This window comes from Mustela nigripes, chromosome 6, assembly GCF_022355385.1.
Source record: "Mustela nigripes isolate SB6536 chromosome 6, MUSNIG.SB6536, whole genome shotgun sequence".
Lineage (NCBI taxonomy): Eukaryota > Metazoa > Chordata > Mammalia > Carnivora > Mustelidae > Mustela > Mustela nigripes.
The window spans coordinates 70,438,874-70,458,095 of NC_081562.1; the positions used below are offsets into that span (position 1 = coordinate 70,438,874).

General features: G+C 37.4%; 1 protein-coding gene across 1 annotated transcript in view; it reads left to right on the forward strand.

Moving 5' to 3' along the window:
* SOX5 (SRY-box transcription factor 5) overlaps positions 1–19,222 on the forward strand; it is a 985,194-nt gene that overhangs the window by 964,265 nt on the left and 1,707 nt on the right. Inside the window, exons 16-18 of the mRNA XM_059402806.1 lie at positions 9,835–9,943; positions 12,747–12,920; positions 18,460–18,676. Coding sequence (XP_059258789.1) covers positions 9,835–9,943; positions 12,747–12,920; positions 18,460–18,676 — 500 coding nt within the window. The remainder of the gene's footprint in view (positions 1–9,834; positions 9,944–12,746; positions 12,921–18,459; positions 18,677–19,222) is intronic.

The window sequence follows — 19,222 nt, forward strand, 5'->3', positions numbered from 1 at the left end:
CAATAGTACTCCTGAAAAAAGCAAGTTTTGAAAACACCACGTAGAGGATGATCCAGATATTTTTAAAGTATAGTTCTACGTTGCGTAGATAAAACACTAGAAAAATAATACGGTAGAGTGATGCCAAGGTGGTAGGGTTGTAACTTGGCATCCATGGGCCCACGCTGCTGATTTTTCTAAATTTCCTGTAAGTGAAGTAAGAGTCACTTTTGTTGTTGGACCAGAAGTGTTCTCTTTAAAAACCTGATCTATTAAGAATGGTCTTTCCTTTGCTTCTCCCTTGCCTCCTCCTCATCCCCAAGATCGCATGCTACCTTCAAGACAATTAAACACTAAAGCGCCGAAATAATTAGAGACCTTCGTTTTTCCATTACCCTCTTATATTTACTAGATGTGTTGCATTCTGTATTACCATTTATTGCAAACTACTTTACCAGTATGGATTTAAAACGATGAGGAAAATATTCTGAACTGAGCATGTATTTCGAAGGGTCTCATTGAATCTCTCCAAGCATATCACTTCCCCCCCCCCTTTTTTTTTTTAACAAATGAGAAAGACTTGCTTATGGGTCATAGGAATAATAATGGCTCTTGCTATTTATTTTGTGCTTTTACCCTTTACAAAGTGATTTCACATCAGCTTGCAGCCTCGTCCTGTAATATGAGCAGAACAGTATTCTATCTTTGTTTTAAAAATAAAAATGAGATTTGAGAAGATTACAGGAATTCCAGCGGGAGACCAGTTTTTAAGCCAAGGTCCTGTGGCTTGGAGCTCAGTCTCTTTTCTAATGGACCGTGCTGAGGAAGTTCGAGAAAGTACCCAGTGTCTGATGATTAGCTTGTGCTCCGGCATTGGTCATGTGTATTAGTACCGTCTTGAGGCTTTATTACAGAAATCTCATTTAAGCAGTTCCCATCTCCATAATGTGTACCTTGTTCTTCCCATTCTTTGTTTTTCCTACATCTGTTCCCTTCCTAGGTCTCTGTTCCCTCACCATGCACCACTAGCCGCTTCACTAAAGGATGAGCTCGGAAAACAAACAAACAAACAAAACCAGAAGAACACGCTCCATCGTATTGGTTTTGCTTCTTGTAAGCAGGGTGGATAAAACATGTGAAGTTTTAGCTGTTGATTAAATTGAGATTCTAAATATCTATTCTAATCTGTATTTTTCTCTCCCTTCCCTTAAAACAACCATGGATAATTGAAAAGTGAACTATAACTCCGATGTGCCCATTTCTATTGGTCAGGCCCAGCAATTCTGAACCAAGCCATGACTCTTTAAAATAGTCCAATTATATTTATTTAACTGAGGTGACTGCTGGCTACTCAGGCTACATTCATAAGAAAGCTAACAGTTTTATAGCTTTTATTCCATGAAAAGGAAAAATTAAAGAGAAAAATTCTATACATTTCTGGAGCTCAGTAACTGAGTTGCCCATTGTTTATAGAACAATTATCATCAGACAATGTTCAAGTTTTGTGTTTACATCTAGGTAGCCCTCCCACCTACCGGACATCCTGCCTCCGCCGTGATTTCTATTGTTTTCCTTTGTTGGCCTCCTGTTTTTCTCACATTAACCCTTGTGATTTAACTCAGTGCAGTATCTCTATCTGCCCTGCTTTGAAATATAACAACATTTTTTTTTAGACTTTGGTTAAACGCTGACCACATACACAAACATTTGAAAACCTTCGGGACTTAGTTTTTTCTTCTCCTGCCTTCCCGTTTCCACAAGTATACACCGTAAGCGCTCCTGCGACAAATAAGCAAAGACCGGTATTTTGCCATGATGGTGATCATGTGTGCCTTCTTTGTGACTGATTTGTTTTCTACAGATTCCCTTGAGTGGCTTTTTTGTGCATGAATCCCCCAGACCTCAGTGACTTTTTCCTGTCCTTGGCAGTGGTTTTCTGTTTTAAGGACTAAATTAGGAATGTTGAATTTGGGCATATAACTGTGTCTTTCACAAAGTACCTGAATCTGTGACTCTGATTGTCTCTGTGAATTTGACAGTCTCTTCACAAAATATGTCTCAATAACCCTATTTTTTTTTCATAATTTGAAATCTCTTCCTTGACTTTAAGAAAATGATGGTAGAATTCACAGTTACAAGTGGAGTGCCTTTAAGGTTTGGAACCGAAAAACTTGAGAGAAAACGGTCATTTATGATAGAGAAAATATGTATAGTTTTATATATTGGTCACAATTTTTTAGTTCTGGTTTAGGGAGTATCCAGTAAAGTAGGACATAGAATTACAGGTTTGAAAGACAATGAAAACGGCCTTGAATTTCCTCTTCAGTATTTTTAGTATGCCAGACATAGGTAGTCCTATTCCAGTTCTTGAAAATCTCCAGAAGGGGGGAAATTTTTGCATCTTGAGGCAGCTCACTTACTGGACAGATACCTTTGACTATTAGACAACTCTGTGGCTTATTATATTTCACTTGATAACTTACAGCCATCGGTCAGTGTTGTGTCTCTTGACTTTAGATGGCCAAATTCTATCCCTTTTTCACTCATAACAGGGCTTGAGTCTTTTTTAAATAAATTAATTCTCAACATATTTAAAGACAGGCATTTTGGACCTGCTTTTCCCATCCCATTCAACTTTCTTTTTCAGAGTCCAACGCAACTTCTCCATAATGACAATAAGGATATTGTTAAGAATATAATCTAAAGCTGAGTTAAGCCCAAAACATTATGACCATTGAGTATCCCTGGTGTGCATTCCAGTTCCTGTAGAAAAATAAACTAAGGTCATTATAATATTGGTTTTTTAATTTTTTTTTTTAAGATTTTATTTATTTATTTGTGAGAGGGAGAGAACAAGCAGAGGCAGGCAGAGTGGCAGCAGAGGCAGAGGGAGAAGCAGGCTCCTTGACGAGCAAGGAGCCTGATGTGGGACTTGATCCCAGGACACTGGGATCATGACCCGAGCCGAAGGCAGCCGCTTAACAAACTCAGCCACCCAGGTCTCCCTATAATATTGTTTTTGTTAATGAATCCATACTGGCTTTTTGTTGTCACTACATCCTCTATTATGTGCTCTTAGCCAAAGTTTGTAACCACCACTTCTGTCTTTTCTGGAACTTACACTAAGTGCTCAGGTCATTGTTTTTCAAATTTCTCTCGTCTTTCATAAATCAGAGTCAATCGTCATTTACTTTCTAATATTTCTCCTACTTTAAATCAGTTCTTTAAAAATCATAGATAGGGATTCGCCAATTTTATCTATAAATTATGCTACTATCTTGGAAAATTATTCATCTGGATTGATGTGAATTCATAGAAACTGTGTGTTTCCTTCAAAACCATTCCATCATTCTTCAACTTCACAGTACTTTTTAAGAAAACTTGATCTGCCAGTATACTTCACTTTGACCAGATTGCCTGATAAAACTAAGTTTCTGAGAAATTTAGGTGAAATTATACTTAGGAAACATTTCATGAAGGTGGCTACCAAATTTCGTGAAAGGAAATTAGACTATAAACAAAATTATGTGTTCTGATTCATGATTTTCTCCACTAGGGGAAACTCTGGATTTTGTAAAAGAAAACATAAAGATTAAATAAGGATGATTTTCTAGATGAGTAGACCAGAGGCCATTTATGGACCTTTCCAACCCCTTAGTTCCCATATCTCTATGACTGATCCTCTGATGGAAATATTCCTACAGGATACCGGATCACACAGTACTAGTGTATCTGGAAATATCCCACTGGATACATTTATGGTTGATCAGAATAAAATTAGTGAATGATTTCTTCAACTTATGTTTTTGTTAGTCTTAAAGCGAGGTGTGTGTGTGTGTGCCTGCATGTGAGAGGAAAGAGAGAGAGAGAGAGAATGTATTTGTATATAATTTATATACAATTTACAAGAAAGCCTTTTCTCCCATTCGTGCTGTTAGATGATGTGGGTGGATGGTTATTTTTTAGGAAATGGTGTTCTCAATAAGCAAGAGTAGAACCGAGAAGTTGAGGGGGTGGACATATGCATTATTTCTTTGTATTTTACTTAAGCTGATGAGAAAAATCTCCAACTGATAAATCATTATGACATTATAAATAATCTTTCATCTTCTTTGGTGGTCTGTGAGGTTCACATAATTGGAGGGTTAAAAACCTTTTTGTTTCACTCTTCCTCCCGTGTCATTAGTATAGAAGTAGACCATAAAAAAAAAGTGCAGCCAGAAGGGGTTTAACTGTTACTGAGTCAACATTTGACAGTCACACTCTATTCTGTCATTTCATGCATGTGCTTTTTATGAGTTTTATAGCTTTGTGAGCTTTATTTCAGGGATGTCCATTATGATAGCTGATCCACAGCCCATCTCTATTTGTGTATGTGTGTGTGCTGGGGAGCAAAACTCATCACTTACACGAATCCCAATTTCAAGGAGTAACAGAGGAGCTATTTAGTCGTGCATTGTTTAATTTGGGATTAGGTAACTAAGGAAGTATCTACCTCTTCTAAAACAGAGTTTTTGTGTGTTTTTGTTTTGTTTTGTTTTCATTGCTCTATGAAATAACACAGGATATTTGTTTGAGCATCTATAAACAGTGAATTTTTAGTTATATTCTGTATGAGTTGAAGTATTGGAATAAGAGATGTTTTCAATTTAAGTATGTACTAGACTTAAAAACCATCATGCCCGAACATCAAATGAAAAATGAAAAAGATTAAAAAGATTGTTCAGATGTTAGACAAGAGGAATTAAAAAAAATCTCAACAACTTTTAGAGTTGTTAGCCGAACTCTCCTTTTGAATGTGTATTTGTCCACTACTCTAGCCATAGAAAATAGAAGGTCATACCCCCGGCAAGTTACTTAATACTGGTATTGAACTAACTATTCCTGTAATTCATATATGTCAGGAAGGATCTTTATTTTTTCAATTTCCCTCATTGAGTTTTTTCCCTAATATTAAAAACACAGATACCTTAATTTGTTAAGCTGACGAGAATCTATCATTATATTTAAACCCCATTTTACAAATTAGGATTCTGGGACTCAGGGAGGAGAATTGATTTGTCTAAAGTAGCATAGCTTTATACACAGCAAGAGTTTGGTCAAGAAGTGATGTTTTGGACCCCCAAACCCATTTTTTTTTTCTCTGTATGTCCTCTTCCCATTAATCCCAATGGTCTTTTGCCCTTCTGGAGGGACAGCTCTTTGCTGACTACTTCTAATCAACTCATTACTTACATCTCTAGATATTTCTTGACTTTGCTCATTGATTCCCACCATAGTGTGGTGTGCACAAATAATACATGTGTTGTTTTTCTATTAAGCAAGTCAGCTGAATGAGCCCCAGAGCCCAAGACCAGCTGTCAAATTGCCTAAGTGAACATTAGCACAGTAATAATACTTCTTTAAAGGCTGGGTTTTAGAATCATTTAGTTGACCCCAAAAAAGTATATGACCTAAAACTATATTTTCTTCTGTAAAAGGGATACAATTCATTTGGATCCTTGCTCAAGTCAACATGGGGTCACAAGATTTTTCAAGTAAAAATAGACTTTACCTAATGTTGCCCTTTGATCTCAGTAAACCTACAGTATTGTATAAGATTTGATTAGCTAGGTCAGAATCATCTTTCTAAAGGAAATCTTATTGTTATCTAATTGCTAATTTGTAATCAAGAGAGAAAGCATATAGGTCATCTTGTTCGATCTTTATTTATAAATTCTCAAGATCCATTTTGACTACTTTCTAGTAACTAATACGCTTGTACCCTCTACTCTGAGATTACTCAGAGCATTTCAGAATTTTAGCAAGTGTTTCTTTAAATGTGTTTTTTTTTTAATTTTTTGATAGAAAAAAGGTAGAGGAGAGAAAAACCAGCAAATCTTGTCAGTTTCAAACCAGCATTTGGATAGTATTGAAGGGCGTGAAGTAAAAATGCTGTACTGGATTTGTATTCGAGAACACTGATCTTAAAGTGGGGCCAGGGGGTGTTCTTTGTCTGTACAAATTCTTGACTAATGTGTTTTTCACTGGAGCCAGATGGGACTAAGAGTCTAACTTTGATAAGAATTATCATTTGTGGGCGCCTGAGTGGCTCAGTGGGTTAAGACGCTGCCTTCGGCTCAGGTCATGATCTCAGGGTCCTGGGATCGAGCCCCGCATCGGGCTCTCTGCTCGGCGGGGAGCCTGCTTCCTCCTCTCTCTCTGCCTGCCTCTCTGCCTACTTGTGATCTCTCTCTGTCAAATAAATAAATAAAATCTTTAAAAAAAAAAAAAAAGAATTATCATTTGTGCCCATCAGCACTTTTTTCTGTTCCCCCAAGCTCAATTTCTTGAGTGTTTTCCATTTTCAGGATCTTCCTCATTTACTCCCCTTCTACCTAATATCAAACTGAATTCATTCTGTTTCAGCTGCCTCTATTAATTAATTAATTAAGGGGGAGAGTGGGGGGAGGGGTTGAGGAAGAAGGAAAGAGAAAAATCTCAAGCAGACTCCACACTTAGCTCGGAGCCCTGTTAGGGCTCGATCTCACAACCCTGAGATCGAGCCCTAACAGGGAGCCTGAGCTGAAATAAAGAGTCAGACACTTCATCCACTGAACCACCCAGACACCCTCAGGTGCCTCTACTTAGAAAAGATTAATTTAATTATAGGAACTTTGGGAATCAAAATGTTACCTTTTTGAGTAATGTTGGCTCTTTTGAAAAGAGGCTTTTAGAAAAGGAAAGATTTACTCCAAGGAACAGAAACTTTTAAATGGTTGAATTTTAGAATGATAATGCATAGAGATGGACTTTTGGGGGAAGGGAACAGCCAGAGATGGTGGAATTGGAAGGAGTAGGATCAGAGGAATCTTCTCAAGATACCCACATTTGGGCTTTATAACATTTGGCTGATTCTTTCTCCTCCTATATACCTAAATAGGTTGAATTTAAACTTTTGATAACGATTCTTAAATTCAACTCATTCTTCTGATGTTTCAGTATGTTATCTAGACAACTATCCACGTGAAGATTGATATATACCCCATACATAAAAACTGAAACATAGGGCACCTGGGTGGCACCTGGGTGGCTCAGTCGGTTAAGCATCTACCTTCAGCGCAGATCGTGATCCAGAGTCTGGGGATCCATCCCCGTATCAGGCTCCCTGCTCAGTGGGAGTCTGCTTCTCCCTATGCCCGGTTCCCTGCTTGTACTCTCTCTCTTTCACTCTCCCTCTCTCAGTTCAGTAAGTAGAATCTTAAAATTAAAATAAAGAACAAAATATAAACTTTCATTTACTATAGGATCAATTTTCATATGAAATTATATGGTAATTATTTGCCATGGAACGTTTGTATTTTTATATGCCATGTATTTACCATGTAAGCACTTAGGTTTTAGTATAGCCCCTTTACCTCAATTCCTTTAAGTCTTCTGAATTTATTGTCAGCAAGAATTTTTTAAATGTGCCAATGTTACCATTTTGATTTACATTTGTAAAGTGTTTTAATTAAAGGCACACCACACATTCTCTGATTCCTCCAGTCCCATCCCATTTCCGTGTTCACATGTCAGAGAATCAGCTATGCAAAAAGTCACAAAAACAATGCAGCTTAGGGGCACCTGGGTGGCTCAGTGGGTTAAGCCGCTGCCTTCGGCTCAGGTCATAATCTCAGGGTCCTGGGATCGAGTCCCACATCGGGCTCTCTGCTCAGCGGGAAACCTGCTTCCTCCTCTCTCTCTCTCTGCCTGCCTTTCTGCCTACTTGTGATCTCTCTCTCTGTCAAATAAATAAATAAATAAATAAATAAACAATGCAGCTTACCTCGTTAACTTCCACTATCTCCCACGGACATGCTCTTGGGAAGTATTGTAAATTTCATTTTGGGTAACTAATTAATTTTATTGTATTGTGTACTTTAGGGTTAGATGATTAGAAGTTACTTACTGTAAAAACTAATGGTTAATTTCCTGCCCATCATTTGCTAATTTTAGTCTCTTGGTGAGATGGTACAAGATCCATACAGCTGAACTTGGAAACTTAGCAGTCACTCAACATTTCATCTTTTTTTCTACTCCAGTTGCCTCCATTTTGCTTTTTCTTCTTAAAAGACTTTGCTTCAGATCCGAGAACTCTTTCTAAAATATATAGCATTTATTGCCCTATCCACCATTAAATCAAAACCTGAGAGGCAATCCATGCCTAGTATATTCCCCAAAGATTGTACAGTGAAGTTCATTGACTGGAGATGATCAGATCATGTTGATGGACTGTGTGTGTGTGTTAATGTAACTGTCGTCTATTTTAACAGCTACATTTACTCTAAAGAGAGTCTGTTAAGCGGGTGTCCTTGGTGGTCCTGTTCGTAGCCGAATATATACAGCAGACTCTCAGCAAAAGAAATTCAGAGCACATAAAACAGCTGAAAATACCAATTTTACACAAACTAACTGGATCAGGTTCTACATTTTTAAATATATAATTTATTACAACATAGTTCTGGTACTGTATAGTCCTGTAGAACTCAAGTTGATATCAAGTTCTTTGTTTCTAATTTCCCTGCTGTGTTTTATAATAATGGACAATTAAATATTTTTTCTACTAAATCATACATACAGACTTTGGTGAATAGGAGTTTCAAGGCCACTAAATTGAGAGAATTTTTTATCTAGTATGTACAGTTGTAATACTGTCAGATTTTGTAGAGATAAAGCATGTACTATATTAATATCAATAGCCTAATGGTCCTCGGTAGGAACATTAGTTGGGCCCCTTTACCTGTAATGTAATTATTTTAAGTAGTTGATTATTTTCTGTGAACCTTTTATTGTGCCAGTAGCTATCTCACCATATATGTGAGTCATCTGTACATTGCATGATGGTGTTCCTCAGAAAATGAGGTAATTAATTATAAAAAAAACTGAGCAAATTTTATGAAATCCAGTAGATACTTTTCTTCAAACTGTTTTTGAACCAAGTCATCCTCAGAGCAGTGATGGAAAGTGCTAGAAAAGTTGTAAACCTTCCATCATATGATTTTTCTTTTTATAAAATCACCCAATTACTTAATTGAAAGTTGTTTAATATCTCATGTGGTTTAGATTGAGCATTATGTTTTCTTTGAAAATAATTTAGTTTATAATGCCATGTTCTCCGTGAATTCAAATCATGCACTGCATGCTTTTAAATGACTTGATGTCTTTGCAGATCTAATTTTGGTGTATTTGTATCTCAAATAATTCGCCAACTCAATATTTTGGCTTAGCAATCCAAATCAAATTGTGGTCCAAGTAGCAGGCACTCACATCGAATGTACAGAGACTTGACAAGCAATTAGCAATGAATATTTAAACGTCTTCATTACCCTTGCATGAGGAATGCAGATGGCATTTAGGGAGATGGCAACCAGAGGGCACCCCTGTGAATTATGATTCTATCGGTTGGTCACCTGACTATTGGAAGACTTTCTCTGGGCCCCATGCCACTCCTGTACTTCTAATGTCTGGCTAAAAGTAAAGGCATTCCAAATGTTGTAAGACAGGTTGCTTTCATGAAATTTCTCTGCACGTTTTATGACTCAGGAAGATTGTCTCCAGGGATCCCGGCACATACCCCTGAGGCACACCAAACCCAAATGCCAAGGCTATATAGGGGATTCTAAGAATCAGAGTTCCTTCAAAAACCCTGCTGAACATTTGCTTCAGTCACCTCAACATAATTATGGTGCTGAATGTGCAAAGGTGAATAAATCAACGTTCTGTCCCTCCCAGAAGCTAATGTATTATATATATGGCTCAAGAAAAAAAAAAAAGATGTCTTTGAATAATTACAATTTCCAGATTGAGCTCTCATTATAAATTTCTTTTTTTAAGGAAAAAACAACACTGGAGAGTCTGACTCAGCAACTGGCAGTTAAACAGAACGAAGAAGGAAAATTTAGCCATGCCATGATGGATTTCAATATGAGTGGAGATTCTGATGGTTTGTGAAAATTGTTCATGTCTATTCCGATAATGTGCAGACGTGTCTATTTGTCCCAGTTAAAACGACTAAAAAGTATGTAAGACAGCCACATTATACCTGGTTGTTACAGGGAGAGCTCACATGTACTGAGAAGTTCCCATGTGCCAAGTAATCTTCTGAGGGCTTTGCATAAATCCTCTCATTCATTTCTAGCACATCTTATGAGAGAAATACTGTTACAAATAAAGAGCTGGGCCCCTGGGAATTTTTAGCCATTTTTCTCCAAGATAACAGGGCTGTTGAGTACCAGAGGCAGGTCTTGGATTCAAGGTGGCATGATTCTGAAGCACATACTCCCAGTCACTGCCAAACTTACCTCACTTCCCTGTTTCTTGTACCCAAAGCAAACTTCAGAAACTTGTGTCTGTTAGCTTATTTTCCAGTTTTCATTTGTCCAACTCAGACCGGAATACAAGGCGAAGTGGATATTTTCAGGAGACACACACATTTGTGTGTGTGTGTGTGTGTGTGTGTGTGTATTTGCATTTTGGAGCCCTTCACTCTTCTACTGTCTACTCGTCTGTCAGGTGTCCTCCCTCCCCTTTATTACCCAGCTGGAACACTGGTGGCACAATCTCGTGCTTTCTTCACATGCCTGGAGGCTTCTGTTGTCTGCATCATCTCTGAACATGCTAAACATCCCCAGTGACAACTAACTAAAGTGACACGCTAATTTTAATAGCACAGCAAAGAGAGATAAAGAAGAAAGTACTATTCCCCTTCTCCTGAGCCATAGCTGGGAATGTCCCTCCAGTGTCCAGTGCTATGTATGCATTTTGAGAGCACAGTCCTCAGATGTGTCACTATGGGAGAGAAAGTCCGCTGCATGTAGAAAAGACTGCACTGGAGCAAACCATTAGGAAGCATACTTTAGGACAGAGGAGATGGCCTTGAGTTCCCCTATATATATAAAACTGTCTACTCAGTACCTTGGCCCAATTCTACTTTTAAGTGCAGTTCTACACTAGCCTTGAGACTAGCCAAACTTGAGGGCATAGCCAGATAATATTATCAAAACTGAACTTTATTCAGTTGGATATCCAACCAAAGTCAGTGTTTTCCTGGCCTGTTGGAGCCAAACAGTTCCTTCTCTTTTCTACCTCCCTTGGCTAAGATAAACCTGGCCTAAGTACATATAAAGAGCTTGTTTAGCTTTGATGAAGTTGCATAATGTTCATTTTATTGCTTATGTTGTTGTAAGGTGTAAGAACAAGAAAAAGCAGATGTGCAAATGATCATTTGCTAGTTACAAACCCATTTCAGAAAGATGTTGCCATGTATTAGCACTCATTTTTGTCAATAAAAAGACAATTACTGGTAATAACACATTTCATAAATTTTAAGTTGTATTAGCATGATAAAATATACCCATAGTAATCAGCATTAAAACATCACAATTTTGTGGCTGTTATTTGTTAAATTGAGTCATGCTTGTATACAAAATATTTTCCAATCTTCATCAGACCAAAGATCATAGTATGAGTAAGAAATAATAAGAAACACCACCACCAGGTATACTGTGTTTTTGTTGGCTGCTCTAGAGGTCTTCAAGTCTGGATAATTTGGGTTGGTTCATATTCCTTCTAAGTGAGAAAAGAGAGGAAGAGGAGTATGAAGAAAGAAAAAAAAAGCAATGTTTTTATTAAAGATACAAGTTCTAGAAATGCCCAAATTATTTAAAAATTTTATATGTTACCAAAATACATCTCTTCCATATTTTCTAACAATAACCCTAGAAAACTTGGTTTCACCATTGTGTGGTTACTTCTGCTTCTCCTGATTTTCTTTGCCTAAACTTGAGTATCTCAGAGGCTGTTTAATCTGGTGAAATTACTCTACAAAGTCATGTGAAGCCTAGAGGAGTGATGGCAGCTTCCAAAGGTTCTACTGTGGCTCTTGGTTATGTTTTTATCACCATGAGTCCTGACTGGAAAGGAACTTTCAGTGGGTCTCTTTGGGTAACTTTAGACATGAGGGAGAAAATTCAGGGGAATGATTATATTATTTGTTTCACCTTAAATATGTGGCTGTGGACTTTTAAAGAAACCATAGTAGTATAACAATTTATTTATTTTCCCCCTATGATTTTCAGAGATCTTCTGGGAATCAGGCCATCATTGGTGCATCAACGTAGTTCATGTATTTATTAGCACAAAATTGCAAGGAAAAGCCAAACACGTTACAGAAGAATTTCCATATCTTATTTTAACTTCACATTTTTATTTAGATTACTTCAAAAAGGGGGAAAGGGCATGGCTACTGTGTGTTCTGACCATCTTTAGGTAGCAGAGACATATCCTCACTGGTGGTCACCCATTGTGCCAAAGAGAACAGTGTTTCACAATTTTGTGAGCTTCTCTAACTGTTTAATATTTCCATGGTACCAGCATGCCTATTGGTATGCCCCAACTATTCTCTTTCCAATTTGCATCAAAGATTACACATTCGAATTTCTTGTGTCCTCTTGAAAGAAAATGGTGAAATAGTCCATAGTCCATCCAAAAAAGGAAGAAAAACATATTAGAAGTAGATTAAAAATATAGATACGATGATTTCCACCATGGGGCTTATCACAAAAACTTCATGAACAAGCATCTGTCTCAAGAACTGGAGGTACTACTATCAGATGTACTTTTTATATTCATATTTTGATAGACTAGATAGAAGAGATATTTCACTAGACAAATATTCAGTAGCAATAGAAAGAATAGAATTACCAAAAGTCTTAACACTCACGTGAGGCAATGTTCCCTATTTTTAGGAAGTGCTGGAGTCTCAGAATCAAGAATTTACAGAGAATCCAGAGGCCGTGGTAGCAATGAACCCCACATAAAACGTCCAATGAACGCCTTCATGGTGTGGGCTAAAGATGAACGAAGGAAAATCCTTCAAGCCTTTCCCGACATGCACAACTCCAACATCAGCAAGATATTGGGTAAGAAACGTATTAATGGTTATGAGACGCATGGAATAAAAATGTACAGCTCTGTTTCCTGCAGTTGTTGAAAGGTACTAGCTTTGAAGGCGGGGGTGATCTGTTTATCTAAATAAGCACCATTAATTGAGGCTTTCCTTCTGATGACGAAGCATTTCATGTCTGTGGAGAAAGGTGCTCAGTTTTTATAGCTTGCTTTAGAGTCCTGTGTCTCCCTACTAATTGTTGCAATATTTTCTCTTCTTTAAGATCTAGAGATATTTCGTAGCAAGACAAAGAAAAAAGTTTCTTTCCTCTGAGCCAGTTGACAATGAGGTTGACTGTATTTGTTCTTTCCCTTTGAGCTACAGAATTCTTCACGTGCTAGGGCTGGAGAATACATATAGGTGAGGTTTGTTCTGGTGCTATAACTGAAAGTCAGTTAAGACTGCTGGGACACAAGAAGATGAGGCGTGTGGTGCAATTTTTAATTTATACTTTTTGTAGCCTGCAGCAGATTTTCAGCATCTTTTAAAAAGGGTCTTTTCCTGCTATTGCAGCTTTCAGCTTAACAGATACAGTACATATTTGCCTTACGTATATAGACGCTGAAAGCACGCAGAAGAGATGGTGAGAGGTAGGGTAATGATTATGAAAGACCAACTATAGACCAGTTGAAGTCCCAGAAAAAGGAAGGGAAGATACAATTTCTTTTGCGCTGTTCACTTGACATCACCACCACCTTCTTCACCTTCAGATAGTGGGGTGGCTAGCTACCAGATAATCTAAGCATATTTTAGATTATTTATTCCCTGACTTCTAAGAGCTAAACGGCAAGAAAAGAATAGAAACACCTACCTCTGAATTTGGGCTTCAACAAATACGTAACGCAACAAAACAGAAACCATTAATCACTTGAACTTATGTTTCGGTTTTCATCTAAATAATTTTGAGATCTTTAAATGAACGTTATATCAAAAGATAACAGTATGTGAAGCTTAGAAAATGTGAATATTTATGGATAAAGGAAATGCACATTTTTTACATCTCTACCATCTCTGATCTGTTTTTCCTTTTTTATGACCAAATTTTACCTTCCATATGAAGTTTTCCATTTTTTTTTTAAAGATTTTATTTATTGGAGAGACAGAGATCACAAGTAGGCAGAGAGGCAGGCAGAGAGAGAGAGGGGGGGAGGCTCAGGCTCCCCGCTGGGCAAAGAGGATCCTGGGATCATGACCTGAGCCAAAGGCCAAGGCTTTAACCCACTGAGCCACCCAGGTGCCCCAAAGTGTCCCATTTTTTAAATAGATATCATACCTGTTCCATTTGGTAAAACTCTAGAAAAGGATAAAATACTTTATGTAAATATATTCTATATCCTAATGTATCGGTTATTGCAAAATTAGAAATCGCAAAATGTTAAAATTTGAAAAAACAGACTAAATACTGATTGTTTAAACCATCTATATCATCCAATTCCTGTGTCTGAATACTGGAAAAATGATAGTTACTGATTAAAACTTTATCCTAAGTGTAAGAGAAATATCAGTTTTGGTAATGTGAAATACTTTAGGAAATGCAGCATAAGATTTTATGGGAAAGCATGACCAGCTACAAGCATTTTTTTTCTGGTTTGAAGGAAAGACTATAAGAATGACCATATGATTGTATCATAATGGGTGACACGAAAAAGAGTGCTGTCTGATTTTAGACTTTTCAAGAGAATTGTGTTCATTAAAGATACAGCAGGAAGAAAAGAAAAACACTGAGGTGTTTGGGACCTCAATATTTGGTCATAGCTTCAAATAAATAAGTGATCTTCAGATATCCAGAAGATCATTCGAACTGGCCCATTTCATATACAAATACAAAGAAAGCTTGATGTTTTCCTCTTTACTGATTGTTTTGGATAACAGCCTCCGACAGCATGCCGCTAATTCATTCTGCTTAAAACAGGCGCTTGAGCTGGGTTGACATTTTACATAGTCTCTGGGGATCCTAGTTGACATTTTAAAGGGCTTCTAAGCATTTTATAATACCCTAAAATCTGGTTTTAATAAGCCATTCTGCTGAAATTGTTAACATAAGGAATCACCTTTTACTGTTTGGCGCTAGATCAGGGGATGGGGGGACATCTTTTTCTGATTAGATATACAGTAGTTGGAGTAAAATGTGCAAATTCATTACAGACCCCATGGAGATGACAATGCTGCTCAGCTCAAACTCTTCATTTTTATTGTATTGGCAGATTTAGAAAGGAAAAGAGGACTCTCAAGACTGGTGGTGATTTCTTTCTTTCTTCCTTTTTTTTTTTTCCCCCTTCTTATTTTGAACATCAGATTTTTAAATTTAATCATCCTCTTTATCATCAGGGGGAATACCCAAATGTCCTTCTGCATTTTCCATTGTAAAAGACCAGTCTTTTGAAAAATGCAGGGAACATACTCCCTGCATGTGGTCCAGGGTAAGCAACCAGCCCCACCCAGATCAGGTAGATGTTTTCATCTCCTCCTGAGAGACCTAAATTGCTCATGTAGTGTGTCTCAGGGTTCACATCGTAGCTATATTCAGTGGATGCTGTACCTGCAAAGCCATTAAAACCCAAACCAAACTTGTTATTTGTTTTTCTCTATTAGAAAGTTATTAAAAAACGAAAACTGTATTTGCCACCAAACCGAAACACTGTTTGTCTCTACTGCCATAAAACGGAATAGTTAGCCATTTTGCCAAGTACACACAGTGCTTAGGCTACCTTAATTCTTTAAAAAGACATAACTATGATACAGCCATCTTTTAAAATGTAATTTAGGATTCAGTGATATTTCCAAGGAAATTGTATTATCAAGTATCTAAACATTCTGTGATTCCCGTTCATGCAGATTTGGAAGTCAACTTGTTGGAGAATTTACACCCTTTTATTGTGTATGTCATCTTTATGTTAATATATCTTTCATTTATCATATAATGTCTATATGTGTATATATATATCACCTTTCCCTCTGTGTATATATATATCACCTTTCCCTCTGCATTTCAGCTAGATCAATGTTAAGTTCCTCCAATTCCTCTTCCCACTTGACCATTCTGCTCTTCCTCCATAGAAAGCCCTCCCTTTCTGATTCCTATAGGAGTCATTTCCACAGCAAAGCCCCCCTGACCTACAAAAGATTGATCCCAACTCCTTATCATGGTCACATAGCTTCCTGTACATTCCACAATTGTAATTAAAATAATAAATTTTTTAATTAGCTGCTTAATAGATTTCTCCTCCACTGGAATATGAGCCTCAAGAAGATAAGGAACATAATGATTCATCACTGCATATTCAGTGATTAATACAACAGGATGCACATAGTAGGAAATCTAAAAAGGATTATTACACTCTGAGGCAGGTTACTATGAGGCATAAACATTCCTTTTCCTTAGAGAAATACATGCTTTTCAAGCTTATAGAACATTCAGACTTAGAGAAGAACACTTAGCAATTCCTCTTCTAATTGAGAATTCTAGTTTCTTTGTTCTCTCTAGTGATAAAGATACGGAATTTTAAAGTCAACAATCATAGATCCATTTTTCAATGTACTTATGTAATTCTTAAGTAAATTATTTCTGGTATGCTCACTTTTGCACTCCCTGATCTGAAGTTTAGAGCCCTGTTACACATACTTGGAAGAAACTTCCCAAAAAGAATTGATCTAGTTCAATAGTATTATAGCTTTATCTGTGTTTATATTTGCCCTGAGAATAACATAACAGTTCCCAGTACCTCTAGAGAATATTGTTGGGCAATATAGCGTTTGAGGTCATACCTACAAATTATTGGACATGGCTATTTAAACACAAGTTTCAGAAAGGAATAAAAAAAAAAAACCTCTAATTTTTGAGCTATAACCTGTATTTCTGTAGTAAATAGAATAAAATCATACTGACTGTCTAGATTGGGAAAAAAATATGTTTATAAATTTTTGTAACACCTACGTGGATAGACCCACTCAGGCAACATCTGTTCCAATAGAAAAGAATTCTAAGGGAGGAGTATTGTCCCTGTTACTGTATTCCTTTAATACATGTAACAGTCCATATTGAGGAATTATTTACATTTGTAGGGAAGAACTGTTCATCAGTGAGCTATTTGCATTTGAGATACGGAATTATGGTTGAGTAAGGAATTCATTCAAAAGTCTTGAGATCTTGCTTTGATGACCTTGCAGGGCAGGTAAAGCTTCTGTACCAGAACCTATTTAGTAGGGAACTCCCAATTCTGGTTATTTTGGTCTTCGTACATTTGGGTAAAGTTGAGCATTACTTGCTGATAAACACACTTCATCTGCAAATAGAATCTCCTCACATGCTTAATAAAAAGTAAACATTATTACCACTACTTATTTTACTACTACACACAGCCACAGTAATAGGACCAAAGCTTTAAATCACATTTATATTGAGAATTAGCATAACTATTTTTAATTAAGCTGCACGCTGTGTGTGTGTGTGTGTGTGTGTGATCCTAGTTGAAGCCAAACCAAAATCAAGTGAAAAGAAGGGGAAAGCCAATTTGGATTACCAACTGGATTAATATTATTAATGCATACTATTCTTCAAGAAGTGACATCTCTTTATATTATTGAAAGTTGATTTATTAAGAGAAAAATCTTACCCCATACATATTTATTCTGGCAGTTCTAACCTCTGCTAGATCATAACAGGTGGCCATAGGTATCTAAAAACATACATTGTAGCATGTTCAGGTTTAATTACATCCAACCTGAGTTTGAGTCACAGGTTTGCAATTTAATAGTTTTGTGACCTTGGATAAGTTACTTCATCTATTTGAATTTTAATTTTCTCATCTATGGAAATAGGTAAAAATGCTAATACTACCTTACAGGATTCCAGTGAAAGGTAAAAATGGACAACTTGTGTAAAGTTTTTAGCACAGTATCTAGCACACAGTAGTTACCCAGTGCATGTTCATTAATATAATTTTTTGTAATTAAAGTTTTAATGAAATGAATTTTAAAATGCAATCATTCATGAAAGCATACTTCCAAATTTTGAGGAGAATTATATGTAGCATATGTGAGAAACCCTTGTAGTAAATAATGTGTATCCCCCACCTAAAAATACTCAGCACCTAGATAATTAGCCACAGATTGAAAATGTATAATAAGTTTTTGCATAAATTTTCAGTTCACAGTTGAAACATATCGTGGTCCAATGTGGAAACAAAAGGTATATTGTTTAAACTATCTGTGAGCTTTTAAATAGATCATGTACATGGTTGGCTCAGTTGTTAATTCCAGCCAGAAAAAAAAAAAAAAAGGATCGTCCCATCTTTGTATCTTTGGGTACACAGTTTCCTTAAGGACACAGCCAGCATCACCTCTGTCCTGTGGGATCTCACCTCATGAGTCATCCTTTGCTAATCAAACACATTTTTATGTGTTTCTGAGTTTGGGCCCGCATTTTTACTTTAGATTTCCTTGTTCTCAGGGCTATCTTTTTAGGAACCTCCGCAGCTGCGCCAGTTGGAATCCTAACCTTCTTTTCCTCACAGGATCTCGCTGGAAAGCTATGACGAACCTAGAGAAACAGCCATATTACGAGGAGCAAGCCCGTCTCAGCAAGCAGCACCTGGAGAAGTACCCCGACTACAAATACAAGCCGCGGCCCAAGCGCACCTGCCTCGTGGACGGCAAGAAGCTGCGCATCGGCGAGTACAAGGCGATCATGCGGAACAGGCGGCAGGAGATGCGGCAGTACTTCAATGTCGGGTAGGGGCCTCTCGGTCGCGTCTGCACGGGGAGCGCTCCTTGTTCCACTTAATGGGGTGTGAGACATTCTGATTCTGCTGCGAGGTAGCCTTTTGAAAAAGAGCCTGAACTCCGTGTGTTTTCGGGGACTAGACTGTCCCCCCATCTGTACCTCCATATGGAGGGACTCCAAGGACCTAGGACCTTGGCTCTCCCAGGAGCTTCCTTAACAACTGGCTTGAGGATAAACTATCTGAAAGTAAGCCTTTTGACAAGTGCGTTGTTAAAAACAGGGAAGCATCATCAGTTCTTTGCCTCATTGGCGTTCATTACTTCCAAGGCGTCGCATGGACAAGTTCCACAGCAGTCTTATTTGGAGATAATACATCATAAAAATGGTTTCAAAAGAAACACTTGCTTTGGAATATAGAGGGGTTTCTGGGCTGTCGAGGCACACGTGTGGCCTTTGTAGATCAGGCAAAGTGGAGATTCTATTTAGGGCACGACAAGGTTGTGAACGGGAAAGCTCGCTTCTGAATCAAGAATGGAGCTCCCAGGAGGTCTTAC